At 46.5% G+C, this 21,073-nt stretch overlaps 1 protein-coding gene across 3 annotated transcripts in view; it reads left to right on the forward strand.

Moving 5' to 3' along the window:
* LOC143925107 (solute carrier family 15 member 2-like) overlaps positions 1-21,073 on the forward strand; it is a 113,984-nt gene that overhangs the window by 58,385 nt on the left and 34,526 nt on the right. For all 3 annotated transcript variants that reach the window (XM_077449722.1, XM_077449721.1, XM_077449720.1), the window contains 5 exons: positions 1,564-1,641; positions 4,579-4,661; positions 16,049-16,135; positions 17,628-17,717; positions 19,012-19,056. In XM_077449722.1, coding sequence (XP_077305848.1) covers positions 1,564-1,641; positions 4,579-4,661; positions 16,049-16,135; positions 17,628-17,717; positions 19,012-19,056 — 383 coding nt within the window. The remainder of the gene's footprint in view (positions 1-1,563; positions 1,642-4,578; positions 4,662-16,048; positions 16,136-17,627; positions 17,718-19,011; positions 19,057-21,073) is intronic.

Here is a 21,073-nt window from a genome sequence, read left to right on the forward strand (position 1 = left end):
CTGCATATGATAGGCACAGAGGCTACATATGATGGGTACAGAGGCTGCATATGATGGGCACAGGCTGCATATGCCCATCATATGCAGCCTGTGCCCATCATATGCAGCCTATGTGCCCGTCAGCACATAAACTGCATATGATGGGCATAGGCTGCATATGATGGGCAAAGGCTGCATATGATGAGGCCAGGCTGTATATGATGGCAACAGAGGGTGCATATGATGGGCACAGGCTGCATATGATGGGCACAGAGGCTACATATAATAGGCACAGGCTGCATATGATGGGCACAGAGGCTGCATATGATGGGCACAGAGGCTACATATGATGGGCACAGGCTGCATATGATGGGTACAGAGGCTGCATATGATGGGCACAGGCTGCATATGCCCATCATATGCAGCCTGTTCCCATCATATGCAGCTTATGTGCCCATCAGCACAGAGGCTGCTTATGATGGGCACAAGTGGCTGCATATGATGGGCACAGGCTGCATATAATGGCCACAGAGGCTGCATATGATGGGCACAGGCTGCATATGATGGGCACAGAGGCTACATATGATGGGCACAGGCTGCATATGATGGGTACAGAGGCTGCATATGATGGGCACAGGCTGCATATGATGGGTACAGAGGCTGCATATGATGTGCACAGGCTGCATATGCCCATCATATGCAGCCTGTTCCCATCATATGCAGCTTATGTGCCCATCAGCACATAAACTGCATATGATGGGCACAGGCTGCATATGATGGGCACATAGGATATATATGATGGGCACAGGCTGCATATGATGGGTACAGAGGCTGCAAATGATGGGCACAGGCTGCATATGCCCATCATATGCAGCCTCTGCCCATCATATGCAGCTTATGTGCCCATCAGCACATAAACTGCATATGATGGGCACAGGCTGCATATGACGGGCACAGGCTGAATATGATGGGGCCAGGCTGTATATGATGGCCACAGAGGGTGCATATGATGGGCACAGAGGCTACATATGATAGGCAGGGCTGCATATGATGGGCACAGAGGCTGTATATGATGTGCACAGTGGCTGCATTTGATGGGCACAGTGGCTGCATTTTATGAGCACAGTGGCTGCATATGATGGGCACAGTGTCTGCAAATTGATGGCACAGTGAGGCTGCAATTGATGTTTTTTTTCAGTATTTTTCTGAATTTTTCAGTTTGCGCCCCCCCCCCCCAAAAAAAAATTTTTTTAAACCAGCCACCACTGTGTTTGATCAACAGCTGACACCGAATTTGTGATCACCCTTCAGAAGTTTTGGTAAATCTATAGAAGATTGTACAATCTGAAGTCCACATTGATTGTTTCTCAGAACCCCCTACAAATAAAGATTTTATACTGAAATGTGAACTTCCATAAACAGGCGATTGTAACCTGAACACAACGCGGCGTAATTCATGGCAGAGACCGGTGTCCGGGAACGGGAAAGTTCGGAGTTTACAGACACCCCTTCCATTTATTATCCCATTGCACTAAAGTGGCACCAGAGGCGTCCTCTCACCTCACCTCTACCCGTGTCTTGCAGGAGACGTCCAATGCTTCGGAATGGATTGTTATGCTTTGGCGTTCGGCGTTCCGGCTGCTTTGATGTTAGTTGCGCTGAGTAAGTAAACCAATTTTTTTCTAAATTCTTATCTATCATGTAATGTGGTGAAGTATCTCATGAGAACAAAATGACCAGCATGACCCTGTAAATAGTGCAGGAAACAAAGTCAAACATTGTAACCGATTTATTGGTTGAGAAGATCGAATGAAAGATAATAGGAAGAAGGACGTCTGATATCTGATTAAAAGGAAAAGAAAAGCACAACCATGAAACCCTCCCTCCGGCCTCCCCTTCAGTCTTGCACAGTTGTAGCGGCTCCTCTCCTGGAGTGAAACAGCTTCCTCTGATTTCACCGCACACTGTGAGCTTCTCACAATGTGCATTAGAAGCTGCAGCAAGTCAGATAGTATGTCCATCATCATCTAGCACTTTCCTCCCCAGCCTGACTGACCTTGGATTTCAATACTTACACTCATGGAGGCTCAGCATCACATGTGGGAATTACCTAGGGCGGTCTGCATGCAAATACATCCTGCTTAACAACACCCACTCCTCCAGACAGACACCCGTTCATCAAGGCATTTTGATATTTGCATAACTCTTCCCACTGCTTGCATCAGGAGACTCAGCTCACATGTGGGCGTTACCTAATACAGGCTGCCTAGGAAGGCTCATTGATGGAGGTGGGGAGGGAAGGCTCATTGATGGAGGTGGGGAGGGAAGGCTCATTGATGGAGGTGGGGAGGGAAGGCTCATTGATGGAGGTGGGGAGGGAAGGCTCATTGATGGAGGTGGGGAGGGAAGGCTCATTGATGGAGGTGGGGAGGGAAGGCTCATTGATGGAGGTGGAGCTGGAAGGCTCATTGATGGAGGTGGGGAGGGAAGGCTCATTGCTGGAGGTGGAGGGAAGGCTCATTGATGGAGGTGGAGAGAAGGCTCATTGATGGAGGTGGGGCTGGAAGGCTCATGAATGGAGGTGGGGAGGGAAGACTCATTGATGGTGGTGGGGGGGGGGATCATTGATGGAGGTGGGGAGGGAAGGTTTATTGATGGAGGTTGGGGGAGGGAAGGCTCATTGGTGGAGGTGGGGAGGGAAGCCTCGTTGATGGAGGTGGAGAGGGAAGACTCATCATTGATGGAGGTGGAGGGAGGGCTCATTGATGGAGGTGGGGAAGGAATGCTCATTGATGGAGGTGGGTGGAAGGCTCATTATTGATGGAGGTGGGGAGGAAAGGCTCATTTATGGTGATGGGGAGGGAAGGCTGATTGATGGAGATGGGGAGGGAAGGCTCATTGATGGGGGTGGGGAGGGAAGGCTCATTGATGGAGATGGGGAGGGAAGGCTCATTGATGGAGGTGGATGGAAGGCTCATCATTGATGGAGGTGGGGGGGGGGGAAGGCTCAGTGAGGGAGGTGGGGGGGAGGAGGCTCATTTATGGTGATGGGGAGGGAACACTCATTGATGGAGGTGGGGAGGGAAGGCTCATTGATGGGGGTGGGGAGGGAAGACTCATTGATGGGGGTGGATAGAGAACGGTCATTGATGGAGATGGGGAGGGAAGACTCATTGATGGAGGTGGTTCGAAGGCTCATTATTGATGAAGATGGGGAGGGAAGGCTCATTTATGGTGATGGGGAGGGAAGGCTGATTGGTGGAGATGGGGAGGGAAGGCTCATTGATGGGGGTGGGGAGGGAAGGCTCATTGATGGGGGTGGAGAGAGAACAGTCATTGATGGAGATGGGGAGGGAAGGCTCATTGATGGATGTGGATGGAAGGCTCATCATTGATGGAGGTGGGGAGGGAAGGTTTGTTGATGGGGGTGGGAAGGGAAGGCACATTGATGGAAGGGGAAGGAAAGGCTCATCAAAGATGGGGGTGGGGAGAGAAGGCTTATTGATGGAGGTGGGAAGGGAAGGCTCATTAAAGGAGGTGGGGAGGGAAGGCTCATTGATGGAGGTGGGGGAGGGAAGTCTCATTGATGGAGGTGAGGAGGGAAGGCTCATTGATAGAGGTGGGGGGGGGGGGAGAAGGCTCAATCAATGTCGATGTAGAGGGAAGGCTCATTAATAGGGTTGGGGGAGGGAAGGGTCATTGATAGAGCTGGAAAGGGACAAATTGATGGCAGTGGAAAAAGAAGATTAATTGACAGAGCTGGGAAGGTTGGAGGTGGGGAGGGAAGGCTCATTGATGGAGGTGGGGAGGGAAGGCTCATTGATGGGGGTGGAGAGAGAACGGTCATTGATGGAGGAGGGGAGGAAGGGCTCATTGGTGGATGTGATACTCACCTTTGCTGCCAGCGGTTTAGACATTAATGGCTGTGTGTTGAGTTATTTTGAGGGGACAGGAAATTTACACTGTTATACAAGCTGTACACTCACTACTTTACATTGTAGACAAGTTCCATTTCTTCAGTGTTGTCACATGAAAAGAGAGAAGAAATATTTACAGTGTGAGGGGTGTACTAACTTTTGTGAGATACTGTACCTTCAAAGGTCTAGTGGAGTCCATGCCTTGATGGGTCGGTGCTGTTTTGGCAGACCTACTCAATATTAGGCGAATGGTCATGTTATGTCTGATCGGTGTAAAGGATATTATTGCTGATTTCACCTTGTGAAAATGTCCGTTTGCCTGGCTGTCAGGCTGATCCTCTGGAGGCAGATTGGAGATGCGGAATTTCTATCGCCAGCCCCTCGGAGACTCACATCCGGAGTATTGTAGAGTCTTCTCTGTTTTACTCTCCCAGTCAGTAAGATTCATAAATAAATCATGAAGATTTTTTATTTTTATTTTTCTAGCAATGTGCTTGGCCCCAGGGTCCCTCCGTCCCCGGCATGCAGAGCTGATCCCCCCTCAGATCTGAATCCAAGAATCACATCTAATGAAAGCGTTGTGTGTGTGCCGGGCGGTTTGTGAATGATTCCCTTCATGCAGATGGAGGACGGTCGGGTCATGTGAGGACAGATGTCTGACTTTGTGTTTTCTCTCCTGCAGTTGTGTTTGTCAGCGGGAGCGGGATGTACAAGAAGTACCCGCCGCAAGGAAACATCTTAGCCCAAGTCTTCAAGTGTATCGGAGTGAGTGATATGACCACAACCAACTCATAACCAACTCTAAGATTTCACCCATAACTAAAAGTGGTACTATAGTTATACGTGGAGCCTGGTGGGCTGAATTAGTGCTTCTGATACCTCCCAGACAGAATTCCCAGGTCTGTTCCTGTTCAACTGAGAGTTTTGTGTGTTCCAGCTCCTCTTGTTACATTTTCCACCATCTAAAAGAAATGAAGGTCCAGCAGGGATGGTGGGAACCCCTCATAATGGGCACAGCGGGTGTACAGACCCAGGAACTCAGCACAGGAATGGTGGGAACCCCTCATAATGGGCACAGCGGGTGTACAGACCCGGGAACTCAGCACAGGGATGGTGGGAATCCCTCATAATGGGCACAGCGGGTGTACAGACCCGGGAACTCAGCACAGGGATGGTGGGAACCCCTCATAATGGGCACAGCGGGTGCACAGACCTGGGAACTCAGCTCAGGGATGTTGGGAACCTCTCATAATGGGCACAGCGGGTGTACAGACCCGGGAACTCAGCACAGAGATGATGGGAACCCCTCATAATGGGCACAGCGGGTGTACAGACCCGGGAACTCAGCACAGAGATGGTGGGAACCCCTCATAATGGGCACAGCGGGTGTACAGACCCCAGAACTCAGCACAGGGATGGTGGGAACCCCTCATAATGGGTGTACATTTGAATGAGCCCTTAGAATCTATAATACTCATTTACAGGCCAACTGTCATTTATGACCAACGTAAGAAGAAATAAATATGGACAGAGACACCATCGTGAAGCCACCTCAATCTTTGATTTATTTAATTTGTAAATGATCACATTATCAAAGTATAAAAAATTATATCAAATAATAAAAGAACCAAAATCACAGCAACATATCTCCCACCATTCTCCCATCCCAACCCCCCCCCCCCCAAAACAAAAATACCCAAAAGAGCCTCCAAAATTTTACCCCCTTCCTAAAAACACCCATCAATATGTTCTGTGAATAGCATTCCCTACGCACATTGGACAAGCACGTTAAAGTGGTTTTGCACCTTTAAAAAAAATATTAAAAGCCAGCAGCTACAAATATTGCAGCTGCTGACTTTTAATAAATGGACACTTACCTGTCCCAGGGTCCAGCGATGTTGGCGGCAGATGACGAGCGATCGCTCGTCTCTCCGCTGCCCCCGCCGCCATTCCTCTGTCAGGGAATCGGGAAGTGAAGCGTTGCAGCTTCACTGCCCGGTTCCCTACTGCGAATGCGCGAGTCGCGCTGCGTGTCTCTTCTGGTCCCCGCTGTGTCCTGGGAACTATGTGTTTCCCAGAACACAACGGGGGGGGGGGGGCGGGGCATCTGCAGCGGTCTTGTCCCGGAAGTGGGTGCAGATAGCTGGATTATCCAGGTAACTGCACCCCCTCCCCCCTGAAAGGTGCTGATTGTGGCACCGGAGGGGGGGAGGGATCAGATGAGCGGAACTTCAACTTCAGGGTGGATGACCGCTTTTATTTTTAGATCAACTTTCAGTTATGTTTGTTCTCTGGTACAGTGCCTTGAAAAAGTATTCATACCCCTTTAAATGTTCCACATTTTGTCAGTTTACAACCAAAAACATAAATGTATTTATTGGGATTTTATGTGATGGACCAACACAAAAGCCCCGTACACACGAGAGGACTTATGTCCGACAGACTTCCAAAGGAGTTCCGCCGGAGTTCCGACGGAGTTCTGGCGGAGTTCTGACAGACTTTTCGACCGAACGGACTTGGCCACACACGATCACACTAAACTCCGACGGATTCGAACGTGATGACGTACGACCCGACTCGAATAAGGAAGTTCATAGCCAGTAGCCAATAGCTGCCCTAGCGTCGGTTTTAGTCCGTCGGAGTAGCATACACACGAGCGGATTTTTCGAAGGGGACCGGGTCCGGCGGAGTTCCATCGGGAAAATTTGAAGCATGCTTCATTTCTAAAGTCCGTCAGACTTTTGCGGAGCTAAAGTCCGTTGCAGCCCACACACGATCGGATAGTCTGACGGACTCGGTCTGACGGACTTTGGATGTTGAAAAGTCCGCTCGTGTGTACGGGGCTAAAGTGTCACATAATTGTGAAGTGGAAAGAAAATTATACAAATAAATATATGAAAAGTGTGGGGGAGGGGCATTTGTATGGCGCCCCCCGGAGTCAATACTTTGTAGAACCCCCTTTCTCTACAAGTCTTTTTGGGGGTGTCTCTACCAGCTTTGCCCATCTAGAGAGGACATTTCTGCTCATTCTTCTTCTTTGTAAAATATCTCAAGCTCTGTCAGATTGGATGGAGAACGTCTGTGATCAGCAATTTTCAAGTCTTGCCACAGATTCTCAATGGGATTTGGGTCTGGACTGTGACTGGGCCATTCTAAAACATGAATATGCTTTGATGTAAACCATTCCATTGTAGCTCTGGCTGGATGTTTCGGGTCGTTGTCCTGCTGGAAGGTGAACCTCCGCCCCGGTCTCAAGTCTTCTGCAGACTCTAACAGGTTTTCTTCTAAGATTGTCCTGTATTTGTCTCCATCCATCTTCCCATCAACTCTGACCAGCTTCCCTGTCCCTGCTGAAGAAAACCATCCCCACCACATGATGCTGCCACCACCATGTCTCACGGTGGGGATGGTGTGTTCAGGGGGATGGGCAGTGTTAGTTTTTCCATACACATAGTGTTTTGGTTTTAGGCCAAAAAGTTAAATTTTGGTCTCATCTGACAAGATCACCTTCTTCCACATGTTTGCTTTGTCCTTCACATGGCTTCTCGCAAAGTGCAAACAGGACTTACATAGTTACATACCATAAACAAGGTTTTTTTTTTTTAGGGACTTTAAGGAAGCCATGGCCGGTAGGTCACGTATTTCCATCCCTAGGGACTTTAATTGAAACCCTGATCTGGTAAGGTCAGGCATTTCCATCCCAATCTGGTTCAAAGAAAAGGGGCTAAGCAAAGGGGGGGAATGGGACTTTATATGAAGCCCAAGACTGCAAAGAGGTAATAGGTAAATCTAAGGAATTTTATTGGATACATAACAGATACAGGTATAACAATATCTAAAGTACATGATAGCATAGATATAATACATGATAATACAGTATAAACATACAAGTAATACTGGTAGTAATCATAAGTTAATATACATGATAAAAACAAATAACATAGCAATATCATAATGTGATATGACAACAACACATTTCCTGTACACCACCAAAGAGATTTGTATAAAAACGTAATCCAAATGAATATCTGCGGGACCTATGGCCTAAATGACCTGGGAGGGTAGGTATTCCATAAACTTGTAAAAGATGTAAATAAAATAAATAACAATTGCTCCTGACGAGTGGCACTTAAGCCACGAAACGCTTGGAGCTACCGGACATCATATTGTTATTTATTTTATTTACATCTTTTACAAGTTTATGGAATACCTACCCTCCCAGGTCATTTAGGCCATAGGTCCCGCAGATATTCATTTGGATTACGTTTTTATACAAATCTCTTTGTTGGTGAAACAGGAAATTTGTTGTCATATCACATTATGATATTGCTATGTTATTTGTTTTTATCATGTATATTAAATTACGATTACTACCAGTATTACTTGTATGTTTATACTGTATTATCATGTATTATATCTATGCTATCATGTACTTTAGATATTGTTATACCTGTATCTGTTATGTATCCAATAAAATTCCTTAGATTCACCTACCTATTACCTCTTTGCAGTCTTGGGCTTCATATAAAGTCCCATTCCCCCCCTTTGCTTAGCCCCTTTTCTTACATAGTTTCATAGTAGGTGAGGTTGAAAAAAGACACAAGTCCATCAAGTCCAACCCATGTGTGTGATTATATGTCAGTATTATATTGTATATCTCTGTATGTTGCGGTCGTTCAGGTGATTATCTAATAGTTTATTGAAACTATTAATGCCCCCCGCTGAGACCACCGCATGTGGAAGGGAATTCCACATCCTTGTTGCTCTTAAAGTAAAGAACCCTCTATGTAGTTTAAGGTTAAACCTCTTTTCTTGTAATTTTAATGAGTGGCCACGAGTCTTATTAAACTCCCTTTTGTGAAAAAGTTTTATCCCTATTGTGGGGTCACCAGTCCGGTATTTATATATTGTGGGGTCACCAGTCCGGTATTTGTATATTGTGGGGTCACCAGTCCGGTATTTATATATTGTGGGGTCACCAGACCGGTATTTGTATATTGTGGGGTCACCAGTCCGGTATTTGTATATTGTGGGGTCACCAGTCTGGTATTTATATATTGTGGGGTCACCAGACCGGTATTTGTATATTGTGGGGTCACCAGACTGGTATTTGTATATTGTGGGGTCACCAGTCCGGTATTTGTATATTGTGGGGTCACCAGTCCGGTATTTGTATTTTGTGGGGTCACCAGTCCGGTATTTGTATTTTGTGGGGTCACCAGTCCGGTATTTATATATTGTGGGGTCACCAGACCGGTATTTGTATATTGTGGGGTCACCAGTCCGGTATTTATATATTGTGGGGTCACCAGTCCGGTATTTATATAATGAAATCATATCCCCTCTCAGGCGTCTCTTCTCCAGAGAGAATAAGTTCAGAGCTCACAACCTTTCTTCATAACTAATATCCTCCAGAAAAAATTATATATAAAGTTGCGCTGAAATTACATGAAAGATAACAGTGAAAAATCAAATGCAAATTATTGAGATTATAAATCAAAAAACATCCTGTGTAAAGTTCAATCAAGAAAGAAAGTCTTTTTGTAATAAGGGACTCTCTGTTTCCAAGGAAGACCAATGGATAGGAAAATCAATCCTTTTTACGAATTCAGTGTAATCTTCTTACAAATCCAAAGCTGAAAAAAGTTTGACCCTTACCACAATGGGTGGACTCCCAGTCAATGGAGTCGTTAGCGCGAGCAGACAGCCCTCTGCGGGGTTCTTTTACGTGTAATCCGTTCCGTTGTGCTGCTAAACACGTGGATAGATGAAGATCATTCGGAAGTAATCGGCATAGATTACAACGATTCCGTACGTCCTACTTCCCTTCTCAAACACCGTAAATAGTGGTAATCCGATCTCTCTGTACGTCTGGAGTTTGTTTATAGCTCCCCAGCGAATCGTCCGATGTCAAGGTTTTTCAATACGCAAACCTGTGGTAAGACACAAACTACTCGGGCCTCTCGGCCACGAGTAGAAGGAAGGGGGAAACAAAGAAGGACTCCGATCGTGAAATTTTTTTCAAACATACAGCAGACCAAAAATATGACAGAATAGGTCCGATTCTAGAGGAAATTTTTAATATACAATAGACCAATAGACCAAAGGTATGACCGAATCGGTCTGAAAAAAATATATATGCATAAAAAACCGGTTAAAATTAAGAACAAATATACACCCGTGCTAGGGAATATTCTAAGCGTGGTGGTATCAGCACAAACAGCCCGACATGTTTCGTAAAAACTTACATCCTCCTGGGGCACAGGTGATATGCTGATCCATCACGTTTAAATAGCGTTACGACTAAACCAAGCCTTGATTGCGTTCGAAAGAGGTGAGGGTCGGCTTTCCGGCCGGACCAAGCCTCACTTCCGAACAGTTACCATTTTTTCGAAGGTTATGGAAATGAACCGAATCCCTCGACCCACAAACCATTGGTCCCGCCCAGGTCGCCATTTTCATGGAGACCAAAACACGGTCCGGGTCTGAAACGAAGCATTACGATTAAATCAAACCTCGATTGCATTCGAAAGAGGTAAAGGTCAGCATTCCGGCCGAACCAAGCCTTATTTCCGAACGACTACCATCTTTTCGAAGGTTATAGAAATGAATCGATTCCCTCGTCTCACAAACCATTGGTCCCGCCCAGGTCTCCATTTTCGTGCAGACCAAACGCGGTCCGGGTCTGAAACAAAACCTGAGCTCGAGCTCTATTTTCTTATGGATTGAACCCATACATGAACTGCACACCTCTGAGTGGAAAACACGTATCGAAGAGTGTATGCCTACTCACGTTCGAATGGCCAACGGTGTCCAGTTCATATTAGGAAACCATTTAAAAAAAATAAAAAGAATCTAAATAAAAGGAAGTGGTCTGTCCTCATTTAGTTCAAAAATAAGAGGAGACACAAAAAATCTATGAAAAAAGGAACAAAAGTAAACAAAAAACAAATAAATAAACCATTCCCCCGAACAGACATATTTGTATTATATATCAATTGTAATTCATACCCCTCACGCATTATCTATAAAAGCAAAGGCTATGAGGAACAAGATTTAAAAGAAAAACAGGTGGTGTTTAGGGGTGTGCCATCTATCAGACAAAAAATCGCGCCTAATGTGTGCGACCCCCCGACAATTAAACCTATGTTCTTTCAGAATCTGATAGGGTTTTTCAAATGTAATAAATGTTGTGTATGTTCCATTAATAATATAAAGATAAAGAAAACAACAGAATTCTGTTCAGGAAATACTAAACAAATCTTCCCTATTAAATCATTTATAACCTGTTCCACAGAGGGAGTGGTATATCTTCTAACTTGCCCCTGTGGGCTCCACTATGTGGGTCGCACATTACGCCCCCTCCAGGTGAGGTTGGGTGAACATCTGGGTAACATTAGAAGGGGATTTAAAGGACACCAGGTTTCGAAACATTATTTGGAAGTACATGATCGCGACCCTCGGGGAACATCCCTCCTGGGAATCGATAAATTACAGCTACCCTGGAGAGGAGGTCCTAAAAAGAGGGCAATTTCAAAACTCGAAATGAGTTGGATATATAAAATTAAGAGCCTTAAACCTTTTGGACTCAATGTTGATATAGAAATTAATGCTTTTATAGATAATGCGTGAGGGGTATGAATTACAATTGATATATAATACAAATATGTCTGTTCGGGGGAATGGTTTATTTATTTGTTTTTTGTTTACTTTTGTTCCTTTTTTCATAGATTTTTTGTGTCTCCTCTTATTTTTGAACTAAATGAGGACAGACCACTTCCTTTTATTTAGATTCTTTTTTTTTTTTTTTAAATGGTTTCCTAATATGAACTGGACACCGTTGGCCATTCGAACGTGAGTAGGCATACACTCTTCGATACGTGTTTTCCACTCAGAGGTGTGCAGTTCATGTATGGGTTCAATCCATAAGAAAATAGAGCTCCAGCTCAGGTTTTGTTTCAGACCCGGACCGCGTTTGGTCTGCACGAAAATGGAGACCTGGGCGGGACCAATGGTTTGTGAGACGAGGGAATCGATTCATTTCTATAACCTTCGAAAAGATGGTAGTCGTTCGGAAATAAGGCTTGGTTCGGCCGGAATGCTGACCTTTACCTCTTTCGAATGCAATCGAAGGTTTGATTTAATCGTAATGCTTCGTTTCAGACCCGGACCGTGTTTTGGTCTCCATGAAAATGGCGACCTGGGCGGGACCAATGGTTTGTGAGACGAGGGAATCGATTCATTTCTATAACCTTCGAAAAGATGGTAGTCGTTCGGAAATAAGGCTTGGTTCGGCCGGAATGCTGACCTTTACCTCTTTCGAATGCAATCGAGGTTTGATTTAATCGTAATGCTTCGTTTCAGACCCGGACCGTGTTTTGGTCTCCATGAAAATGGCGACCTGGGCGGGACCAATGGTTTGTGGGGTGAGGGATTCGGTTCATTTCCATAACCTTCGAAAAAATGGTAACTGTTCGGAAGTGAGGCTTGGTCCGGCCGGAAAGCCGACCCTCACCTCTTTCGAACGCAATCAAGGCTTGGTTTAGTCGTAACGCTATTTAAACGTGATGGATCAGCATATCACCTGTGCCCCAGGAGGATGTAAGTTTTTACGAAACATGTCGGGCTGTTTGTGCTGATACCACGCTTAGAATATTCCCTAGCACGGGTGTATATTTGTTCTTATTTTTAACCGGTTTTTTATGCATATATATTTTTTTCAGACCGATTCGGTCATACCTTTGGTCTATTGGTCTATTGTATATTAAAAATTTCCTCTAGAATCGGACCTATTCTGTCATATTTTTGGTCTGCTGTATGTTTGAAATTTTTTTTTTTATATTTTTTAATAAAATTGCCGCTTGTCAAACGGTACGTTCACAATCGGAGTCCTTCTTTGTTTCCCCCTTCCTTCTACTCGTGGCCGAGAGGCCCGAGTAGTTTGTGTCTTACCACAGGTTTGCGTATTGAAAAACCTTGACATCGGACGATTCGCTGGGGAGCTATAAACAAACTCCAGACGTACAGAGAGATCGGATTACCACTATTTACGGTGTTTGAGAAGGGAAGTAGGACGTACGGAATCGTTGTAATCTATGCCGATTACTTCCGAATGATCTTCATCTATCCACGTGTTTAGCAGCACAACGGAACGGATTACACGTAAAAGAACCCCGCAGAGGGCTGTCTGCTCGCGCTAACGACTCCATTGACTGGGAGTCCACCCATTGTGGTAAGGGTCAAACTTTTTTCAGCTTTGGATTTGTAAGAAGATTACACTGAATTCGTAAAAAGGATTGATTTTCCTATCAATTGGTCTTCCTTGGAAACAGAGAGTCCCTTATTACAAAAAGACTTTCTTTCTTGATTGAACTTTACACAGGATGTTTTTTGATTTATAATCTCAATAATTTGCATTTGATTTTTCACTGTTATCTTTCATGTAATTTCAGCGCAACTTTATATATAATTTTTTCTGAGTTTTTCCATATCTTGATATTAGATGGTTTGTAGTTGCAGCTTTTAGGTTTACCCCAAGCGCGATATTTTTTGTTCTTTTGTTTTTCATAATATCCTCCAGACCCTTTATTTGCTGCCCTTCTTTGTAGTTGCTCCATTTCCAGTACATCCTTCCTATGGACTTCTTATGACTTTCTTTCTCCAATGTCTTTCTTCTTGTCACTCTTCCATAAAGGGCAGATTTGTGGAGAGACGACTAATAGTTGTCCTGTGGACAGATTCTCCCCCCTGAGCTGTGGATCTCTGCAGCTCCTCCAGAGTTACCATGGACCTCTTGGCTCTTCTCTGATGAATGCTCTCCTTGCCCGGCCTGGTCAGTTTAGGTGGACGGCCAAGTCTTGGTAGTGTAGCACCCTCTAGGTAGGTAGGCGCTAAAGAGAGAAAGTTTGGCAGGTTAGGTAAATTTAGGCAGTCGTGGCTGGCAGTCAGGCCTGTTTGTTTATTTTTATTGTGGGCTGGGAGTGGCGCAGAGTAGCAGCTGGTGACAGGGGGCCCCCGAGCAATAGGAGATTATGGGGCCCCCGGCAATAGGAGATTATGGGGCCACACAGTATACACACACACACACATACAGTATACACACACAGACACATACTGTCCCTGGTTTTATTGAGGCTGGCAACCCTGATGGGGCCCCCTAGTGGCATGGGGCCCCCTAGTGGCATGGGCCCCTCGGGCAGTGCCCGAGTGCCCCAATGGTCAGTCCGCCCCTGGCTGGTGACTCACAGGCAAGATCACTGGGGCCTCCCATCTCCTTCTAGAAGGTTCTTGAAGGAGAGGAGGAGAGGTGGAGCTGCCTGGGGTATTCTAGGGAGCTCTAACCAATCCCCAACCCAGGATTGTCAAGGGGCAGGCCTCGTTAAAGCAGAGTCCCCCCGGAAATTTTTTTTGAAAGTCAGCAGCTACAAATACTGCAGCTGCTAACTTTTAATATTAGAACACTTACCTGTCCAGGGAGCCCGCGATGTCTCCACCCAAAGCCATTCTGTCCCTCGGCTCCCGGGTGCAGGTGCCGGCATCTTCAGTAAGGGAATCAAGAAGTGAAGCCTAACGGCTTCACAGCCTGGTTCCCTACTGCGCATGCATGAGTCGCACTGCGTGCCCTCACTGGTCCCTGCTGTCTTCTGGAACCTGTGTGTCTCTCAGAAGACAGCTGGGGGGGGGGAGGAGGAGGGGCCGGACATGGTGTAGATCGCTGCAGAATCTGTGGCGATTTATCGCTGGAAGTGGGAGCAAATAACTGTATTATACAGGTATCTTCTCCCTGCTCCCCCCTGAAAGGTGCCAGATGTGACACCGGAGGGAGGGGAATCGGGAAAAAGCAGAAGTTCCATTTTTGGGTGGAACTCTGCTTTAAGTACCCAGGGTCAGCCCAGCTGGGGAGGAGTTGGAGTTGTTCAGAGCTTAGAGATGGAATACTAGGCTGTCGGGGGTCTTTGAGGGAGCTCCCCAGTCTTGGGGGGGTGACCTTGGGCCTGGAGCTTTGGTGCGGACAGAGGCCTTCAAGATAGCATGAAGGTTCTGGACAGGAGGCACAAATGGAGGAACAACGGAGGACTGCAGGGGAGAGAGCATTGCCGGGTAAGTCTCCAGGGAGAGGAACAACTGGTCGCAGCCAGGAGAGGGCTGCTGAGCGACATGCACAGTCAGGAGGACTGGGGAGGCACGCATTAGAGGACTGGGAGCATGCAGTCTCATCCCATACTTCCTATACCCTATCCGAGTTCAAACCCCTCAATAAAACATAAAAACGAGCACCTCAACTGTTTTCTGTCTTAGAGTGTCTGAGATGTGAACGCCAGGCTGGGCAGGGTGACAGGTAAGCTACAGCACCCAGCAGTCTCTACGGGGGTACCGCTACATTAGGTTTGCAGTTGTGCCATACTCTTTCCATTTTCCGATGATGGATTGCACAGAGCTCCGCGAGATGTTCAAAGCTTGGGAGATTTTTTTTTATACCTTAACCCTGCTTTATACTTCTCCACAACTTTATCCCTGACCTGTCTGGTGTGTTCCTTGGCCTTCATGATGCTGTTTGTTCACTAAGGTTCTCTAACAAACCTCGGAGGGCTTCACAGAACAGCTATGTTTAAATTAAATGACACACAGGTGGAGTCTATTTACTAATTAGGTGACTTCTGAAGGCAATTGGTTCCACTAGATTTTAGTTGGGGGTATCAGAGTAAAGGGGGCTGAATACAAATGCACCCCCCACCCCCCACACTTTTCACATAATTATTTGTAAAAAAAAAAAATGTTGAAAACCATTTATCACTTCACAATTATGTGCCACTTTGTGTTGGTCGAAATTCCAATAAAATACATTTAAGTTTTTGGTTGTAACATGACAAAATGTGGAAAATTTCAAGGGGTATGAATAGTTTTTCAAGGCACTGTAAGTGGGTGGTATGGGTTCACCCCATGGGCAGCCGATTATAGATACCAAAATGATGGGAGTTGTAGTTATAGAAGGTTCACATTGATGCCCGCCTTCATCACACAATACTGTATACTTCGGGTTCTCGAGCTGGACCTCCATAATTTGGCCACAATCGGGTTCATGGTGTCATCTCTCCTCAGAGTGAGAGGAATTCGAATCCTCTTCATGTTTTTTTTTTCTTGCTTGTTTTTAGTTCGCCATCAAGAACCGCTGGAGGCATCGCGCCAAGCAATTCCCCAAGCGGGGGCACTGGCTGGACTGGGCCTCCGAGAACTATTCGGTAAGTGTTGAGCGTCTCCTGCCTGCTCATAGGTCACCTCAATGTCCTTTCTCTGTTTCGTGACATCAGTTTGGTCCGCATTGGATAAAAGAAACATATTGGGAGGGCTCTAGACCCAAGATTAGGACAAATCCAACCAAAACTCCAACATTCGAAGACCTTTCTTGGTCAACCACAGGCAGCACAGTGGTGTAGGGGTTAGTACTCTTGCCTAGCCGCAAAATGGTCATCGGTTCAAATCCCAACCACGACACTACCTGCCTGGAGTTTGCATGTTGTCTAGGTGGGTTTCCCCCCACACTCCAAAGATATGCTGGGGGGGGGGGGGGGGGGTTAATTGGCTCCTGTCTACATTGGCCCTAGCATGTCTATGAATATGAGTTTAGGGAACTTAGATAGTAAGATTGTGGGCAAGGACTAATGTGTATGTAAAGCACTGGGTAAATTGATGGCACTATATAAATACAGGGGAACCTTGGTTAACGAATAACACGGTTAAGGAGCGTTTTGAAAAACGAGCATAGTTCGGGGCATAGTTCCTCCCAATGATACCAACGATGGGAACAAATGACACCAAGGATGCGGCATGAAACCTCCCAATGACACCAACGATAGGGCCCAATGTCACCAATGATGGGGCATATTTCCTCCCAATGACACCAACAATGAGGCCCAAATGACACCAAGGATGGGGCACAATTCCTCCCAATGACACCAACGATAGGGCCCAATGTCACCAATGATGGGACATAGTTCCTCCCAATGACACAAATGATGGGGCCAAATTACACCAACGATGCGGCATGAATCCTCCCAATGACACCAACGATAGGGCCCAATGTCACCAATGATGGGGCATAGTTCCTCCCAATGACACCAACGATGAGGCCCAAATTACACCAAGGATGGGGCACGATTCCTCCCAATGACACCAATGATAAGGCCCAAATGTCACCAATGATGGGGCATAGTTCCTCCCAATGACACCAAGGATGGAGCACGATTCCTCCCAATGACACCAATGATAAGGCCCAATGTCATCAATGATGGGGCATATCCTCCCAGTGACACAAAGGATGGGGCCAAATGACACCAAGGATGGGGCACAATTCACACCAACAATGGTGAGCAATTCTTCTTACTGACAAAGTTGGGGCATTGTTTACTCCAGGGGTAGTTACTTACCTGAAGGACAGTAAACTGGCCCTTTGCTTAGAAGGTTTGGAGACCCCTGGTACAGGGTATTCAGGAGATGCAGGAAAATAAAAATAGGAACCCCATTTACTCGATATTCACCCCAGGTAGTGGATCACTTCATCTGATGCTGTACAATATGCACCTTTCCATTGTCGCTTAGCCCTGATGAAGGGGGTGCCGATCCTCAAAGCGCGTTGGCTTGTTTAAAATCAATCAGAAACATTTTACTTTCAGAATCCTCATTGCAAGGGGAGAGTAGACCCCTTATATTTCAAGTGTTTTTTTTTTCCCCCAGAAAAAAACAATCACAGAAGTGAAAATGGTGACCAAAGTCCTCTTCCTGTACATCCCCCTCCCGATGTTCTGGGCTCTCTACGACCAGCAGGTAATTCTGACTATGGGGGAGGGGTGCATACAAAAAACACAACATGCTGATCAGCCCGGTTTATATGTGATGTGGGTCACTTTGATGACATCATCCAGCTGCCAGTAAAGACGCTTATAGATGGGTCAGTATTTAGCCAACAAGCTGATCGAAAAAAACAGAGGCAATTCCAACTCCTTTTCGGATGCAGGGTGCCTGAATTACAGCAGCGGGGGGGTTTGAAGCACCTGATTAGAGCCATAGACTCTAATAGGCTTCAAAAAAGGTGGACTGGAGGCGCAGAGCATTGCGCTCGCAGTCCACCCAGATGTGTTAGAAAAGCAAATGAATATTTGCTTTTCTAACACTGAACTGCCTCTCTGCCAATCGTGTAGCGCGGGTCTAATACCTGTTACCTGACTGGCTGAAGGTAGAGGTGCTCCGATTGGACACCTAGCAAAATGGAACAACAGAGGAGGGGGAAGCATGGAGGACACAGGAGCCGTCCCACAGCTCGCCACCGTCACTCGCTGCCTGACCCACCACTAAGATTGGGTAAGTACCGGGCAGACAGTGAATGGGCAGGGGGCACAGTGGTGGCATTTGTTGGGCACGACTGGTGGCATTTGATGGGCATGAGTGGCTGCATTTGATGGGGCACAAGTGGCTGCATTTGATGGGCACAAGTAGCTGCATATGATAGGCACAGTGGCTGTATATGACGGGCACAGTGGCTGCATATGATAGGAATAAGTGGCTGCATTTCATGGGTACAATGGCTGCAATTGATGACACAGTGGTGGCATTTGATGGTCACAACTGGCAGCATTTTAATGGGCACGAGTGGCTACATATGATGGGGCACAAGTTGCTGCATATGATGGGGCACAAGTGGCTGCATATGATGGGCACAAGTGGCTGCATTTGATGGGCACAAGTGGCTGCATTTGATGGGCACAAGTGGCTGCATTTGATGGGCACAGTCGCTGCATTTGATGGGCACAGTCGCTGCATTTGATAGACACGATGGCTGAATTTGATGGGCACAGTGAGGCTGCAATTGATGTTTTTTTTTTTCAGTTTGTGCGCGTCCCTAGAAAATTTTGAACACCACTGCCCGGTAATGGCAGGTCTACAGCGATTTCCCAGAGAAAGTATCTCATTATGCATTCATCACATTGGGTGTCAGCTGAGTTGGGGGATATGTAAGGTCCCAGCGCTCGTCAACAGATCGAGTTGTCCATTAGATTTAGTTATAGACACCCTGGCAGCAGTCCACACATTCACATAGCGAACTATATCTGTTACTTTTCAGGGATCACGATGGACTCTTCAGGCTACAAGAATGAACACCGATTTTGTAAGTGAAGATTTATTTTCACAGTTAAGTCAGCTTTCCCCGTATCGGGATTGTCACACCCATGTTTAGATTCATTACTAAACCGCCATGGTCACTATTGTCCCCCCTTCATTTCCTCCCTTGTTCAACCGTCATTTCCACCCACCTTTTCTTCCCTTGTCCACCCATTATTTCCACCCTTGTCCTCCCGTCATTTCCACCCTTGTCCTCCCGTCATTTCCACCCTTGTCCTCCCGTCATTTCCACCCTTATCCAACTGCCATTTCTGCTCTTGTCCATTCTCCACCTCGCCATGTCCACCTATTATTTCCTCCCTTGTCCACCCACCATTTCCATCCATTATTTCCACCCTTGTCCACTTGCTATTTCCACCCTTGTCTTCCCGTCATCTCCACCCTTGTCCTGTAATTTCCACCCTTATCCAACTGCCATTTCTACTCTTGTCCATTCTCCATTTCCATCTGCCATTTCCACCCTTGTCCTCCCGTCATTTCCACCCTTGTCCACCCACCATTTCCTCCCTTGTCCACCCACCATTTCCTCCCTTGTCCACCCACCATTTCCTCCCTTGACCACCTGCCATTTCCACCCTTGTCCTCCAGCCATGTCCACCCTTGTTCTCCAGCCATATCCATCCTTGTCCTCCTGTAATTTCCACCCTTGACCACCCACCATTTCCTCCCTTGACCACCCATCATTTCCTCCCTTGACCACCTGCCATTTCCACCCTTGTACACCTACCATTTTCACCCTTGTCCTCCTATCATTTCCACCCTTATACAAATGCCATTTCCACCCTTGTCCTCATGTTATTTCCACCTTTGTTCAACCGCCATTTCCACCTTTGTCCATTCGCCATTTCCACCCTTGTCCACCTGTCATTTCCACCCTTATCCAACTGCCATTTCTGCTTTTGTCCATTTGCTTTTTCCACCCTTGTCCATCAGCCATTTCCACCCTTATCCACCTGCCATTTCCACCCCTTGTCCTCCTGTCATTTCCACCCTTACCCAACTGCCATTTCTGCTCTTGTCCATTTTCCATTTCAGTCCTTGTCCACCCATTATTTCTATCCTTGTCCTCCTGTCATTTCTACCCTTGTCCATTCGCCATTTCCACCCAAGGCCATTTGCCTTTTCCACCCTTGTCCACCCACCATTTACACCCATTATTTCCACCCTTGTCCACTTGATATTTACACCCTTGTCTTCCAGTCATTTCCACCCTTGTCCTGTAATTTCCACCCTTATCCAACTGCCATTTCTACTCTTGTCAATTCTCCATTTCCATCTGTCATTTCCACCCTTGTCCTCCCATTATTTCCACCCTTGTCCACCCACCATTTCCTCCCTTGACCACCCATCATTTCCTCCCTTTTCCACCTGCCATTTCCACCCTTGTCCTCCTGTCATTTCCCCCCTTACCCAACTGCCATTTCTGCTCTTGTCCATTTTCCATTTCCAGCCTTGTCCACCCATCATTTCCACCCTTGTCCTCCATCCATTTCTACCCTTGCCTTCCCATCATTTCCACCCTTGTCCTCCTGTAATTTCCACCCTTGTCCTCCTGTAATTTCCACCCTTGTCCTCCTGTAATTTCCACCCTTATCCAACTGCCATTTCTACTCTTGTCCATTCTCCATTTCCACCCTTGTCCACCTGCCATTTCCAACCTTGTCCTCCCGTCATTTCCACCCTTGACCACCCACCATTTCTTCCCTTGACCACCCATCATTTCCTGCCTTTTCCACCTGCCATTTCCACCCTTGTCCTCCTGTAATTTCCACCCTTGTCCTCCTGTAATTTCCACCACTTATCCAACTACCATTTCTACTCTTGTCCATTCTCCATTTCCACCCTTGTCTACCTGCCATTTCCAACCTTGTCCTCCCGTCATTTTCACCCTTGACCACCCACCATTTCTTCCCTTGACCACCCATCATTTCCTGCCTTTTCCACCTGCCATTTCCACCCATGTCCTCATGTTATTTCCACCCTTGTTCAACCGCCATTTCCAC

Source organism: Lithobates pipiens, unplaced genomic scaffold (genome assembly GCF_037356315.1).
Source record: "Lithobates pipiens isolate NorthernLeopardFrog02 unplaced genomic scaffold, aLitPip1_a1.2 Scaffold_22, whole genome shotgun sequence".
Taxonomy (NCBI): Eukaryota; Metazoa; Chordata; class Amphibia; order Anura; family Ranidae; genus Lithobates; species Lithobates pipiens.